General features: G+C 45.0%; 3 protein-coding genes across 3 annotated transcripts in view; 1 reads left to right on the plus strand and 2 right to left on the minus strand.

The window, feature by feature from the left end:
• LOC118455741 (GTPase IMAP family member 7-like) overlaps window positions 1-13192 on the plus strand; it is a 137070-nt gene that overhangs the window by 15505 nt on the left and 108373 nt on the right. The window contains exon 4 of the mRNA XM_087847587.1: window positions 17-20. Within this exon, the coding sequence (XP_087703713.1) occupies window positions 17-20 (4 nt within the window). The remainder of the gene's footprint in view (window positions 1-16; window positions 21-13192) is intronic.
• On the minus strand, window positions 2269-2712 carry LOC148101042 (GTPase IMAP family member 8-like). The gene has a single exon (XM_087847648.1). The coding sequence runs from the start codon at window positions 2710-2712 to the stop codon at window positions 2269-2271; it is 444 nt and encodes a 147-aa protein (XP_087703774.1).
• Window positions 9520-12993, minus strand: LOC102779044 (uncharacterized). Its single transcript, XM_087847649.1, has 6 exons — window positions 12913-12993; window positions 12775-12830; window positions 12188-12286; window positions 10384-10427; window positions 10057-10195; window positions 9520-9649 (listed from the first exon to the last, which is right to left on the minus strand). Exons 3-6 carry the CDS (start codon window positions 12255-12257, stop codon window positions 9531-9533), a joined length of 372 nt encoding a protein of 123 aa, XP_087703775.1. The 5' UTR covers window positions 12258-12286; window positions 12775-12830; window positions 12913-12993; the 3' UTR covers window positions 9520-9530.

Raw genomic sequence — 13192 nt, forward strand, 5'->3', positions numbered from 1 at the left:
TATCATGATTGTGCAGTTAGGTGCATTTGCTCCCGCTATGGGGGTAAAGACCCTGTGGGGTCTGAACAGTTGAACCATCAGCCCGCTGAGACCTGACGGCAGTGATGATGTGCTGCAACAACAGGACGACATCTTTACTGATGAATAACATGAAGGAGCTGTGTGCATCAGCACACACTTGAACACATTCCTGTAATAATTATTCAACTGACCTCGAGTCAGACAGATCCAGTCCCAGCATGCTTTGCTTCAGACTAATTAACTGCCAGGAAGCAGCAAGTCACGAGTGTGGGTCACATCTGGAAGAACAGCAGCACCTGTCGATGTACAGACTGCGACCCTCAGGACTGCAGACATGCCCTTGCTGTGCAGGCTGGGCCCAGATGCAGGCGTGAGTATAATAAAAGCTTCACGCTTTAAGCTCACGGCCTCAGACATGGTCCCAGCCGAGGCCACAGCCTGCTGACGGAGAATCTCTCCACCCGTTCTCTTCTGCTTTTCCACTTCAGGTCATGGTTGGAGCCCCTCCTGTCTACCACGGAGCACTGTACCCCCTGGGTCAGGTATCAGGTTTCACTTCCCACATCACGCCCTCTGGGGTGAGGGGAGGAGACAGGACAAAGACACGCTGTGGATAACATCTGATGGTGCATGAACACATCGTGAGCGTCTACCTTAAACATGAAGCGCCTCGCTGCTGTTGGGATTTGGCGCCATATAAATAAAACTTAACAGATGTGCTATAAATAAAAGCCGTCTTACTCCAGATGTTATATATTATAAGGTAGAAACCCTGGAGTCTTTACTGTCACGGGACAAACCTGGCAGTCTGCTGACTGCAGCTTCTCCTCTGACAGCACAAGAAAGCAAACTCAGAGATTCTCACTGAGAGAGAACGATTCAAGAATGTCCCCAAACGATCATGATCAATAATAATTAATCATTCAATGAAAATCAAATAGGATAATAAACATGATAATACTGATAAAAACTGGTGAATATTGTGTTGATGATGTGACTTGAACGAGCTGCTGCTGAGTGATTATTCTTCACTGTGTAATACACACCTGCTTCCTGACTCTAGCAGCAGTCTTACGACCCACTCCAGCTCCCACTGCAGCTCCCACTGGACCAGCTGCAGCTCCAGCAGCAGCACCAACCCAGCTGCCCCGAATAAACTCGTTGTTTCTTTCTGCTTCATGTCTTGCTTCAGTGGCCGTTAGCCTGTCCTTCTGAAGTTGCTCCATCTCTTTGGTTGTAGCATTCTCTGCCTTCTCAAACATCCCGTTTATGTAGCAGCTTCCTCCGTTTCCCTGAACCCTTATGTTGACCTTCTCCAGCAGCTCTCTGACCTGAGCAGGATCTCTGCTTCTTCTACTAAGGGTTAAAATCATGTGTTACGACCCGTCTAGGGCCAGGCAATAACATGAGTGAGGCACTCGCTTCCCCCCCAAGACGCCACAGGAAACAAATCCTTTAGTTTCAATGTGATTTATTTACAATGTGAAAAAAAAGGAACCAAGACGGGAGTGTCAACACTTCAGGGTGAGCCAAGGCCAAACCAATAAACAAAACAAATCTACACAAACCCCGCACCCCTGACCTTACCAAAACAAAGTCAAAAATAAAGACAGAGTCTAATCTCCTTCATTAACTCAAAACAGGAGAAAACGGGTGATCAAAAGAAACGGCAGCTCACCCCTACCCACTCCACTTCCACAACTTTCAAGCGCACTGCAGCCAGCGGCTGCCACAGGAAGACTGCTGTGTCGTGAGGAGAAACGCGAGGACCTCTCCCGCTGTAGTGCTCCAGCCTCCTTTTAATGGGCGGGTCCTCCAGCTGGAACCAGTCACGTCGGTGCAGTGTATCCACGCACCAATCAGAGCAGGGCCCTGGCACAGCTAAATTAACATAAAAAGACATAACACCTACACAAAACAAACACATGAACATGCAAGTTCGTAACACCCCCTTCCATAAGAATTAAACAACCCTCCCATTGTTTAATGGGAGGGTTGCAAGTTCATAACACATGGTATCCTCCTTCACACTGACGGTCAGGGAGAGCTGGAGTTTTGATGATGAATTCTTCTGTGGAGACATTCATCTACATGTGTGAACAACGCCATGGTGTAACGAGCTGCTCCGTCTCCAAACACCTGAAGGATCCTCAGTGTTTCTCGTTCTTCATCTATAAATATGTTCGGCTGGATCACAACCAGGAACACATGAGGACCAGGAGAGCCAATGAGATGCATCTGTTGATCTCAGGTGACCCCGGTGTGAAGCAGGCCTGGAGTATCAGCTACAGCCAGGGTCTGAAAATCAAACACAGCTGCTTCCTGCTGACACTCTGATGTCACCGAGGCAGGAGGTTTTCCTCCCAGGATGGTGTTTCCTGATGAACTCTTCCCAGCTCCAGTTTTCCCAACAACAACAATCCTGAGGTCTGCTTCTGCTTTTCTCATGGCCTCCTCAGCCTCTCTGAACATCTCGTTGCTGTAGTATCTTCCTCCGTTTCTCTGAACCATGGTGTTGATCTTCTCCAGCAGCTCTCTGACCTGAGCAGGATCTCTGCTTCTGTTGTTAAAAACATGATATCCTCCACCACACTGATGGATGAAGTCACGGAGAGCTGGAGTTTCCCTGATGAAATTTCCTGCGGTGACTCTCCCACGCTCCAGGTCATCTCCACGTGTGAACAAGGCCATGGTGTGAATCTCTCTGTGAATCTGTCCACACCAGGAGCAGTGAGGAGATGGATCCTGATTCTGTCTTCATCTCCTCTTCAGTTTGAACATTATCAAACACACCTGGAGTTCGGAGATGGTTTAGATTCAAAAGCATCCTCTCTTCCTAAGACGGTGTTATTCCAAGTTATTCCAAGCAGCACCATCCTGAGGTCTGGTTTCTCTTTTATCTCTTTCTTTTGTGGTTCCTCTGACTCTGTTAAAGAAATTAGAGAACTTCAGTGATTTCATCACATTTTGTCGCGGTAAAGCCACGTTCGCAGTGTGAAAACGTGTTTGACCTTCCTGGTTTCCATTTCTTTGTATTGTAACATTTCCATAACGTCTCAAGCACCAAATTTTGTTCTCACCACAGTTTATTTAGGAGGTACAGAAAAACAGGCCAGGATAAGGCACTTCCAGATCGGGAATGGCCCTGACCGTCGTCTTCACTTCAGGGTACCCAGCCTTCTGGGAGTCCCTGGGGGGGAAAGACTCACTGGCAGTTGTCCCAACTGGCCCAAGCAGTTATTAGGTTTAGGGGAAGTCACTTTCTCACACAATATTTATGTATTGATCAAACTTATATTTTGATTTGTCTTTAATTACGAGTAAAATGCTGTTTAGCTCTCTGATAGTTGTTGATCGCGTCAGAATATTAAGATCTTTGACTCTTAGCTGTGCTGTAGAGGTGGCCCTATATCTGCCCCACGTCACACCACACATCATACTGCATATTTTTCTATTTAAAAGAAAACATCTGGATGTGAGTCTGTAAAGTTCAAGGAGAGCGAGGCTCGCGTGGCCTTCCCACTGACAGCTGGTTTTTCACAGACTCGCAGTATCGGCGTTAAATTTTTGTCTGACTTCATTAAATATACTAAATTTATTGTACAACGAGGCGATTCAGGAAATGGAGCTGCTGCATCTGTCACTAAAAAGACACCAGAGATCAAACTTTGAGTTTTAAACACGTCGACCTGATCGTTTAAACATGAATCTGCCAAGAGAAGCTACAAAGGTTTGTACCACAAATCACTTTTCCTCCTCATGTCATCCACAAAGTGCTGCCATCGAGGGTTTTTTAAACATTTGACAGTTAATGTTTACATTGGTTGTTTTGCTCCTGTGTTCAGATCATATTGTACAATAAAAACTACAGAGAAACATCAACTATTGTAAAAACAAAGGAAACCAGTGAGAGGAAAAGATCAAAGAAAGATAAAACCTAAGAAAGGTAAAGTGAGTGTTGAGTCTTATCACTCTTTAATTTACACTAATTTTCTAGATTGCTATTTTTAAATGTACTGGCCGAGTCGCTTGTATTTGCTGGCCATGTTCGTCTTTTACAGTTGATGTGTGGTTTGTGTCTCTGAATAGTTTCCTCTTTATTACACCACAGTTTGAGTCTGCTGTTAACGCCTCCCTTTGAACAATGACATTTTAATGGGAGGAAACAGAAGCAGGTAGTTGTTGGTTGCACGTCAGCAGTTGTGTAATTTAGCGGTTCCATCAGTGTGTGGTTCATCACAGTGTGCGTGCAGCAAAGCACAAAGCCTGTTATCAACAGCCATTTTTCTGCTGCTGTTCTTTGTGAAGAGAAGAAAGAAGTGAGACACACAGAGCAGCAAGTTTCACTGCATTTGTTTCACTTGCAGTGAAGCGAAAGCGCACGCAGTGAACGTCCACGCTCGCCGGGACAATCCTGCAGGTGCTGTTCCACCGAAGTTTGGACAGGTCATTTATCCCTGAATGCTCTTGGTCAAAGATAGTGAGCTACTGTAATGCTTGAATCACAGTGCCATTACACCTAATGTCACCGTCACTCAGTAGCAACACTAGGACCCACATTTCTTAATCCCTGCTTATTTCCTCCCTAACCAGGGGTCCCTCACACTCCTTAAATACATTTACAAGGAACTTGGGTTTAGAAATCAAATGAACAGCTCTGAGGCTCCTTTTTTTAAGAAAGGGTAGGATGGTGATGTCCCCTCACCGTCTCTAAATGAGTGCCGTGAGGTCAGTTTATGATCATTAATATGCAAATTCTCATGACCATTGATCAACAACTACTGATCAATAACCATGAGTCCCATTCACAGAGAGTTGAATGGCTGCAATCACAGCATGTAAGATGGTGACAGATGGACCCTTAGGCTCCTCCTCCATTCAGAGATGGTCTTTCCCTTTTCACGTAAATGGCCTCCTTGACTCCGCCCTCAAACCAGCGTTCCTCCCTGTCCAGGATGTTACATCCTCATCATTGAACGAGTGTCCACTGGCCTGTAGGTGTGAACAGACTGCAGAGTCCTGGCCTGACGAGGTGGCTCGGCTTACCCAGAGGTTGTTTGGTTTCCTCGATGTATAAATCCTGACAATCCTCCTGCACTTAGGCAGCAGCTGACTTCCTGCATCACCTGGAGCTTTCTTTAGGTGCTTCCTAGCTTTGACAGAAACCTGCAGTCAGCTGAGACTGAAGAAGTCACCTGATGATGACGAAACGTTTCTCCCACTGGAAACATCCAGATGAACAGAATCAATTTTTGAGAGTTCCTTACCTGGATGACTGAGCGTGTTCTTTTTTTTAATCTAACTTTTTAAATACTAGTCCTTCAAACTAGTAAAAATATGGGTAATGGGATCCCCGGTCTCCATTACAGTCTCTGACCCAAGAATTTAGGTTTTAACCTCTCCAGTGTCCCAGTGAACAAACTGTGGATGTTGTAAGATGGCGCGGCCACGTCCAGACGCCTTCCTGACCACTCCGCTCAGACTATGCACCTTTTTAGTTGTTCACTTATTTATTGCTTTGTTAAACATTGCAGAATCTTCTAGTTTTAGCAGGTGTTCACTTCCATCTTCAACGAGTCCCTGGAGAAGTCTGTGGTCCCCACATGCTTCAAAAGATCCACCATCATCCCTGAACGATTACCGGCCAGTTGCACTGACCTCGGTAGTAATGAAGGTGTTTGAGAGGCTGCTGAAGAACATCATCTCCTCCTCCATCCCAGACACCACAGATCCGCTCCAGTTCGCCTACCGACCCAACAGATCCACAGAGGACGCCATCGCCCACGTCCTGCACACCACCCTCAGGCACGTGGACAAGAAGCAGGGTAACTATGTGAGAATGCTGTTGGTTGATTACAGTTTAACACAATAGTGCCCAGCAGACTGTTCACAAAGCTGATCTGGGACTCAACAGCCGTCTGTGTGTGTGGGTGCATGGGTGTTGGACTTCCTCACTGGGGGAACTCAGGTGGTGAGGGTGGGGAGGTGCATCTCTGACAACGATGAGGCGGCCTACATGGACGAAGTGAAGAATCTGGCATCATGGTGCTGGGATAACCACCTCCAGCTGAACGTCAGACCAAGGAGCTGGTGGTGGACTTCAGAAGGAGTCAGCACAGAGAAACATGCCTGAAACCCGTAAACGAAGCAGCATCCGGCTGCAGTTTAAAGACCTTTTTGTCTCAACTTGGTCTTGACTCAGGCTGCTGCGGCTCGTCTTCTGCCTCCATTACTGCAGTGCTCTCTGATTTACATTGGCTGCCTATTAAATTTTGTATTGATCTTAAAGTTCTGCTGCTTACTTTCGAATGCCTGAACAACCTTGCCCCTGAGTAGCTCACCAACCTCCTCGGTCTCTATACTCCCAGAGGTTCTTCACGATCATCTGGTCAGTTGCTTCTGGCCCAGCCCAGGCACCGTCTGAAGACTAGGGGTGATCGTGCCTTTGCCTCTGTAGCACCAAACCTCTGCAATAGTCTTCCTGCTACCAATCGTACCTCTGACTCCATGCAATCCTTTAAAGCTTGAAAAGTTACCTATTCAACCTGGCTTTTCCCACTTGCTAATTCTCACCGCTCATTAATTGCTGTATCGCTGCTCATTTCTCTGGATAATCATGATTTCTCTGTAGCTCTACTTATTAATGCTTTTTGTTTGTTTTCTCTACTTCACCTTGTTTTAATGACTTACTGTAAATTACTCTTTATTCATCACTGTGGAGCACTTTGGTGTGCCCCCCCTGGTTTTAAACGTGCTATATAAATAGAATTGTATTGTACTGTATCTTAACCACCATGATGACCGTGGTGGGACAAACAGGAACTGATGTCATAGACTCGATGACGACACAGACTCAGACTGAGGTACGTTGTTTTTTTAATTCTCTTTTTCAGTTCAGGTCAAATTAATTTCACAGAATAATTAAAATGTGATTAATAAACATTGTGTTATTGTTTATTAATCACTGTGTTACATTCAAACATCCACAAAAGTGTCAGAAACAAGTTCAACGTGATCGCATGTGGACGACTGTGATGAGAGCGTCACTACCTTCACCTGCTGAGACTCAGTGAGCACAACTTAAGAAATCTGCTTCTCTTGAATTTAAATGTTCAAGTGTCGGCAGTTTCCTTACAGGTCATTCTTTCATGTCTGCAGGTGCTCTTCAGCTCAGCAACACAAAGCTGACAAAATGATTTTTACTGATTTTTATTTGTTATTAGTCACAAAATATCAAAAACATCAAAACAGTGAAGAAGAAAAAGCAGTCACGGCACAGAAGAGACTAACGAACCGAACACGAGGGGACATTAAAGCGACTCTTTACATTTAATGTTAGAAATCAAAGAGAAACGCCACCAGATGAGGGGAGGAGTCAGAGAAAACACTTCACTGCAGCAGCTTACAGCTAAGTGTCCGAGTCACTAACAACATTTGAGCCACTTCAAAGACATCGCCTGCTAACAGCAGCTAACGGAGGCTAACAGCAGCTAAGAAAGGCAGAAACAGGAGCACTTACTGACAGAAAGGTTCAGCGTCTCAGTGTGGCTGTCATCAGTCAGCAGTGAACATCACTGACTCCGAGTCTTTTCACAAAGTTTCACAGTTTTCTCCGGAGCAAACAGCTGTGGATGCTCCACCAGCATCGTGAGGTGCCCGCAAGAGCGTTTCAGAGTTACAAATATAAATATATATTTTTATTCTTGATTTATTGCTAAGTATATATATTATTAAAACATGTTCAAATATAGTGTGAACAAAAGCATTTTTATCCAAACAGTAGAAGCAACATTGAAGCAGAGCACCACAGCAGGTTAATCTGTCGCCCTCATGTGGTCAAACTGAAGTATTACAACATAAATATCATTTTATTAGCATTTTAAACTTGTTATTAAATTAAAACAGAAGTTTAGAATTAATTTGATCTCCAGAAGGTTGGACGTGTTATCAGCAGGCCAAGCTGGACCAATCAGAGGAGGACGTATTGGTTTAACCACCCAATAAATGATGTTTCTACATTTTATTTTAGTTTATCAGGTTCTTCTACTGAGCTGTGAAACAATGAAGTTTTCCACAAAGTCAGTGTGAAAAAATAAAAATGAATTTCTGACCCTGAAAAATGTCTTGTAGTTGTTCCTTATTTAAAGCTGATGGATTCATATTAGAGAAGGATGCCCCCTGGGCGCCTCCTGGGTGAGGTGTTCCAGGCATGTCCCACCGGGAGGAGGCCCCGGGGCAGACCCAGGACACGCTGGAGAGATTATATCTCTCGGCTGGCCTGGGAACGCCTTGGTGTTCCCCCGGATGAGCTGGAGGAGGTGGCTGGGGAGAGGGAGGTCTGGGCCTCTTTGCTTAGGCTGCTGCCCCCGCGACCCGGCCCCGGATAAAGCGGATGAAGATGGATGGATGGATGGATGGATTCATATTATTGATGTTTTGTTTTCTAAGATGAAACAAAGTCTGACTTCATACATGATTTTAAAAAAATGAACAAAATCAACACAGAAAATACCTTCATAGGACAACATAACTAATGTTCTTCACTGTGATTAAAATGTTTTTAAATTAATAAAATGTCATTTATAAAGTGACTATTAGAAGTAAGCAATCGTCAGTGCATCAACATAGAGCTGACGACATAATATTAACTGAACAGATGGAAAATAAGAGTCGTCATAAAAGATCAAACAACTTTTTCCTCTGCATGATGTCGCACTGAGATGATGTAATAATCATAAATCTTTCGTTACTGCTATTACTTCATCACTCGGCTTTTATTATTTTCTATCAGCTTTATTCTGATGTTGATTCAAAGTCTCAAACATTCACAACAGTAAGACTGAATCTGTCTGCGGCAGGCAGAAGATCGACAGCAGGCTAAACCAATCAGAGGAGGGCAGTCCTGTAAACACATCACACACTTCATGTGTAAAATAAAGAGTTTTTACCTCGTGTTTGTGTCCTTGAATCAAAGTTCAAACCTTATCAGTTATTTATGCTGAGTGGCTTAGCATGACTCACTCAGCATTTAATATCAACAAAGACGCATTAATGGGTCTGAAAACGTTTATTTAACAGAGAGCAGATGAAGTGTGTAATAAAGCTGGAGCAGCTCTACTGACGCAAACATCAAACTGAGTTTCTGGAGTTCAGATAATTTTTACATTAACATCTTAAAACAAACGAACAGCAAATATTTTGATTTTTACTGAAGAATTAAAATAAAAACCGACAAAAACATGAATATTTGTATTTTAATCATTTCAGAAGTCGAGAGAAAGAGTTCATCATCAAATACTGAACAAACTTCCGTCCATCCTCTTATCTTTATTAGGGTCACAGGGGGCGGAGCCTATCCCAGTTACACGGGTGGAGAGGCGCTGCACACCTGCACAGGTCTACAGCCTGTCGCAGGAGAAACATGAAAACATGAAAACAGTTTGGTGTTGATGAGAAAATCAAACTTGAACTGTTTGATTTCATACCTGCTGTGTGACAGAGGTCAGAGGTCAGCAGAGGTGCCGAGTCAGCAGGTCCCAGAGGCAGCAGCAGCACAGGAGAGTCGAGCACGCCGCCAGACACGACTTCCTGCCGCCGCCCTGATCCTGCTGCTGATCCACCATGTAAACTGGAAGGACAGGAAGTCACATGACTAAAGCCTGCAGGATGCAAACCCAGTATAACAATCAGTTATGACGGCGCTACAGTTTTTTTCTGTTTTGGATCCGTATGATGTCATAGGGAGGAGAAATCCTTGTATGGCCATCAGAGAAGCCCCGCCTCCTGTTTGTGAGGGACAGCCAATCAGAAAACCTTGTTTTTCTTGTTTTATATGTATTTTCTTTTATGTGGTTATGTGGTTATGTGTTCATGACGACTCAGACTCGGAGCTGCTGAGGTCGTCTGAGCATGTGCAGAGGAGGGAGGGTGGAGGCTGAGGATGGAGGAGAAGAGGAAGATTTTTCCCCACTATGACACACAAACACAGACCTCTGTTTGTGCTGACCCTGCCTGAGGTCGTGACCTTTGACCTGCCTGCGTGTTTCGGTGGGTACGAGGCCCCTGGGGGCCCGTCAAGCCTGCCCTGGTAGGCCGACTGGGTCCCAAAGGTGCTCTGTGGGGTCATCGGAGCCATGTAACCTGGATGTTCATGGTAATAGGACTGAGGGAAGGTCTGCAGAGGAAACACATGGTTACCATAGTAACACTGATGGTCATGTGACAGTTTGTTAATTTGAAGAAAAATTTTCATGCAGTCAAAGAATTTTTAAATCTAAAACTGAAAAGAGGCTGAAATATAAAACCAGAGGCTTCATAATCTCTGATGATCCTCAGGATGCTGCAGCAGTGCATGCTGGGTACCTGGTACGGAGAGCTGGGGAAGACGCCAGGCTGACAGGCGAGAGCTGTAAAGAAACAACACGATCAATACTTAAACCTCAGAGAAACGAAAACAGCTGATTGGCTCAGATTCTGCAGGTTTCCTGAACTGAATTCTTCTGTGAACGCGCCACGGCCGCCTGTGAACGCGCCACGGCCGCCTGTGAACGCGTCACGGCCGCCTGTGAACGCGCCACGGCCGCCTGTGAACGCGCCACGGCCGCCTGTGAGCCTGCTTCCACCCTGCTCCACCCTCCTTCCTCCTCCACCCCGCTCCACCCTCCTTCCTCCTCCTCCCCGCTCCTCCCGTGTGAGTAAAGGCAGAAGAAGCTCATCACATAACTAAACTTTAATTAATGAATAACAGCTGTTGCTGTGGCAGTGTTGGTCAGTGTTGGTCAAGTTAATTGAAAAAAGTAATTAGTAATTAATAACCAGTGATGGGAATAACAGCATTACTAACGGCGTTACTTTTTCAGTAACGAGTAATCTAACTAATTACTATTCCTATCGTTACAACGCCGTTACAGTTACTAACAAGAAAATGCGGTCGCGTTACTGTTTGTCAACAAACAGACGGTTGAAGCTGTGTACAGCTCACTGCAGCTTATATCAGCTGCGCTCCTGCGGACGGTAATCATCACTTTCTGGCACAACAGCTGGAGCTCAAAACAATCGCACGAGTGCTGCTGTTTGACTGAGGAAGAAGAAAGGAGTCGTGGTCAATCACATGACCACTTAAAGACAAAGCAACAAGGTGACATATACCAGTTTATAAACTGTGTTGATCAGCCAGTAAAACCAGAGTCATGATGAACAAGATAACAAGTTAAAAGATTCAAACTAATAAAACAAGTTTTAAAAAGAGACTTTTCCATTTGATTACATTTGTATGATGATGATGCAGAAAAAGTAGAATTGGGCTGAAAGATCTGTCACTTTATCACCTATTCAGGTTGTAGATCGTGTTTTTAAAAAGTAAGTAAGTAATTAATTACTTTTGAAAATAAGTAATCAGTAATTAGTTACTGATTACTTTTTTCAAGTAACTTGACCAACACTGTCTACAACAGTCTTTGACTTGAAGAACATTTAAACCTTTTTCCTGCACACAGATAAAATAAAGTCACAGCCTCAGCTGCTCTGAGTCCTGTCGCTCAATCTGTTGTCACCTGTTTAGCAGGAGTGGGGCGGGTGGAGGTTGCCCACAGCCGTCATGTCAGTGGGCGGATGCGGCGGTTTCTCTGTGTCACATTCCCGTGGCAGCGCACTCGGTGCTCGCTCGGAGGTTTAGGGTTTTTTTCGCTGTAAAAAGAAGTTTTCTTCCCACGCACAACGGACACTAATGTTTTTGTCACTTTTTATGGAATCAAACTCAAAGTAAGGTCAGTACTTCCACGCTTTAAACGCTGCACGCTCATACTCTCTCTGCACTCGATATATGATCCATTGTTGATCTGCACACAGCTGTTGTCACGAACGTCGCACTCGCTTATGTCACTGTCATGAGACATTCTCGCAAAAAAAACACGGTTTTAGTAACGCAGTAACGCAGCGTTCCTACGGGAAAGTAACGGTAATCTAATTACCGTTTTTGCAATAGTAATCCCTTACTTTACTCGTTACTTGAAAAAAGTAATCTCATTACAACACATTACTGCCCATCACTGGTCAGCACATGCCAACCTTTGACCGCTGTGGCTGAACATGAAGCCAGTTTTGTGTCTTTCAGAGTAAAACTTGTGTTGTACACAGGAAGTGATCTCAAAGATAAAAGAGGACAGACCTGGAGGGAAGGCGGGGGCCGAGGGTCCCTCAGGGAAGTGAGGACGGTACGGCGGAGGCTCGGCGCTCATCCTGGAGGGACGGTGGGCTGATGGTGTCGCTGTAGAAGAGGAGAGCAGAGACACTGAGCGGCTGTCAGCCGTGGATGCTGACGCGTCCCGTGATTCAGAGTCAGGTCAGTGAATGCTGCCTCACAGCTCCATAATCCAATCTGCTCCCACAGACCTCCACCTCTCTGTCAACACTGTCTTTATTCACACTCAGCATTGTTGGCGTCAGCTGAGCCTTATTTACCGTCTGCATAGCACAAAACTTCCAGCTGAGACACAAAGAAGCTTTCAGATGTTTGAACGGGGACTCAGTGTTTCCCATAATTACCTCAGAGCTTCGGTTTAGTCGTCATCACTTTATTACCAGACAACTTGTAGCAGAAAGTTCATTTTAACCAAATAACCAGACTCCATTCACGAATCCTGCAATTTAAGGTTTTACAAGCAATCCTAAGAATTCCAAACGAATTCATTTTACACTTCTGGAATTTTACATTTTCAAAGTGTCGTCTCTTCAGTTCGTCTCTGTTTAACCCACCTCACTGCAAAAAAACGCCAGAATCCAGGAAACTTTGACCTCAGTCTGCTGCCCGCCTGTAAGAAACACGCAGTCATCACAGAGCCTTTAAACGTGTGGTTTTTACATGGAGTCTGGTGTGACAGAATCTGAACTCACCTTCCAGCTGAAGACAAACTTCTGCTAAATCATTGATTTTCTCTCCGGTGAGCTGACAGACGACTGACGGGCTGAGGAGAGCAGACGAGGAGGTGAGGTCAGAGGTCTCCTCCTCCTGCTCCTCCTCCTCCTCCACTGATGGTGGCTTCCTGTTTGTTTTTCTTGCAGGCTTTGGGCTCAGACTGGTTCACAGGAAGCCAAATAAAGTCTGCAGATTTCACCCTGCTTCAGAGATATCTGCTCATACAAACTGATCACTGATCAATAACATTCAGCCTCA

The sequence above is a fragment of the Neolamprologus brichardi genome, chromosome 10 (genome assembly GCF_056152115.1).
Source record: "Neolamprologus brichardi isolate AB-2024 chromosome 10, ASM5615211v1, whole genome shotgun sequence".
NCBI lineage: Eukaryota > Metazoa > Chordata > Actinopteri > Cichliformes > Cichlidae > Neolamprologus > Neolamprologus brichardi.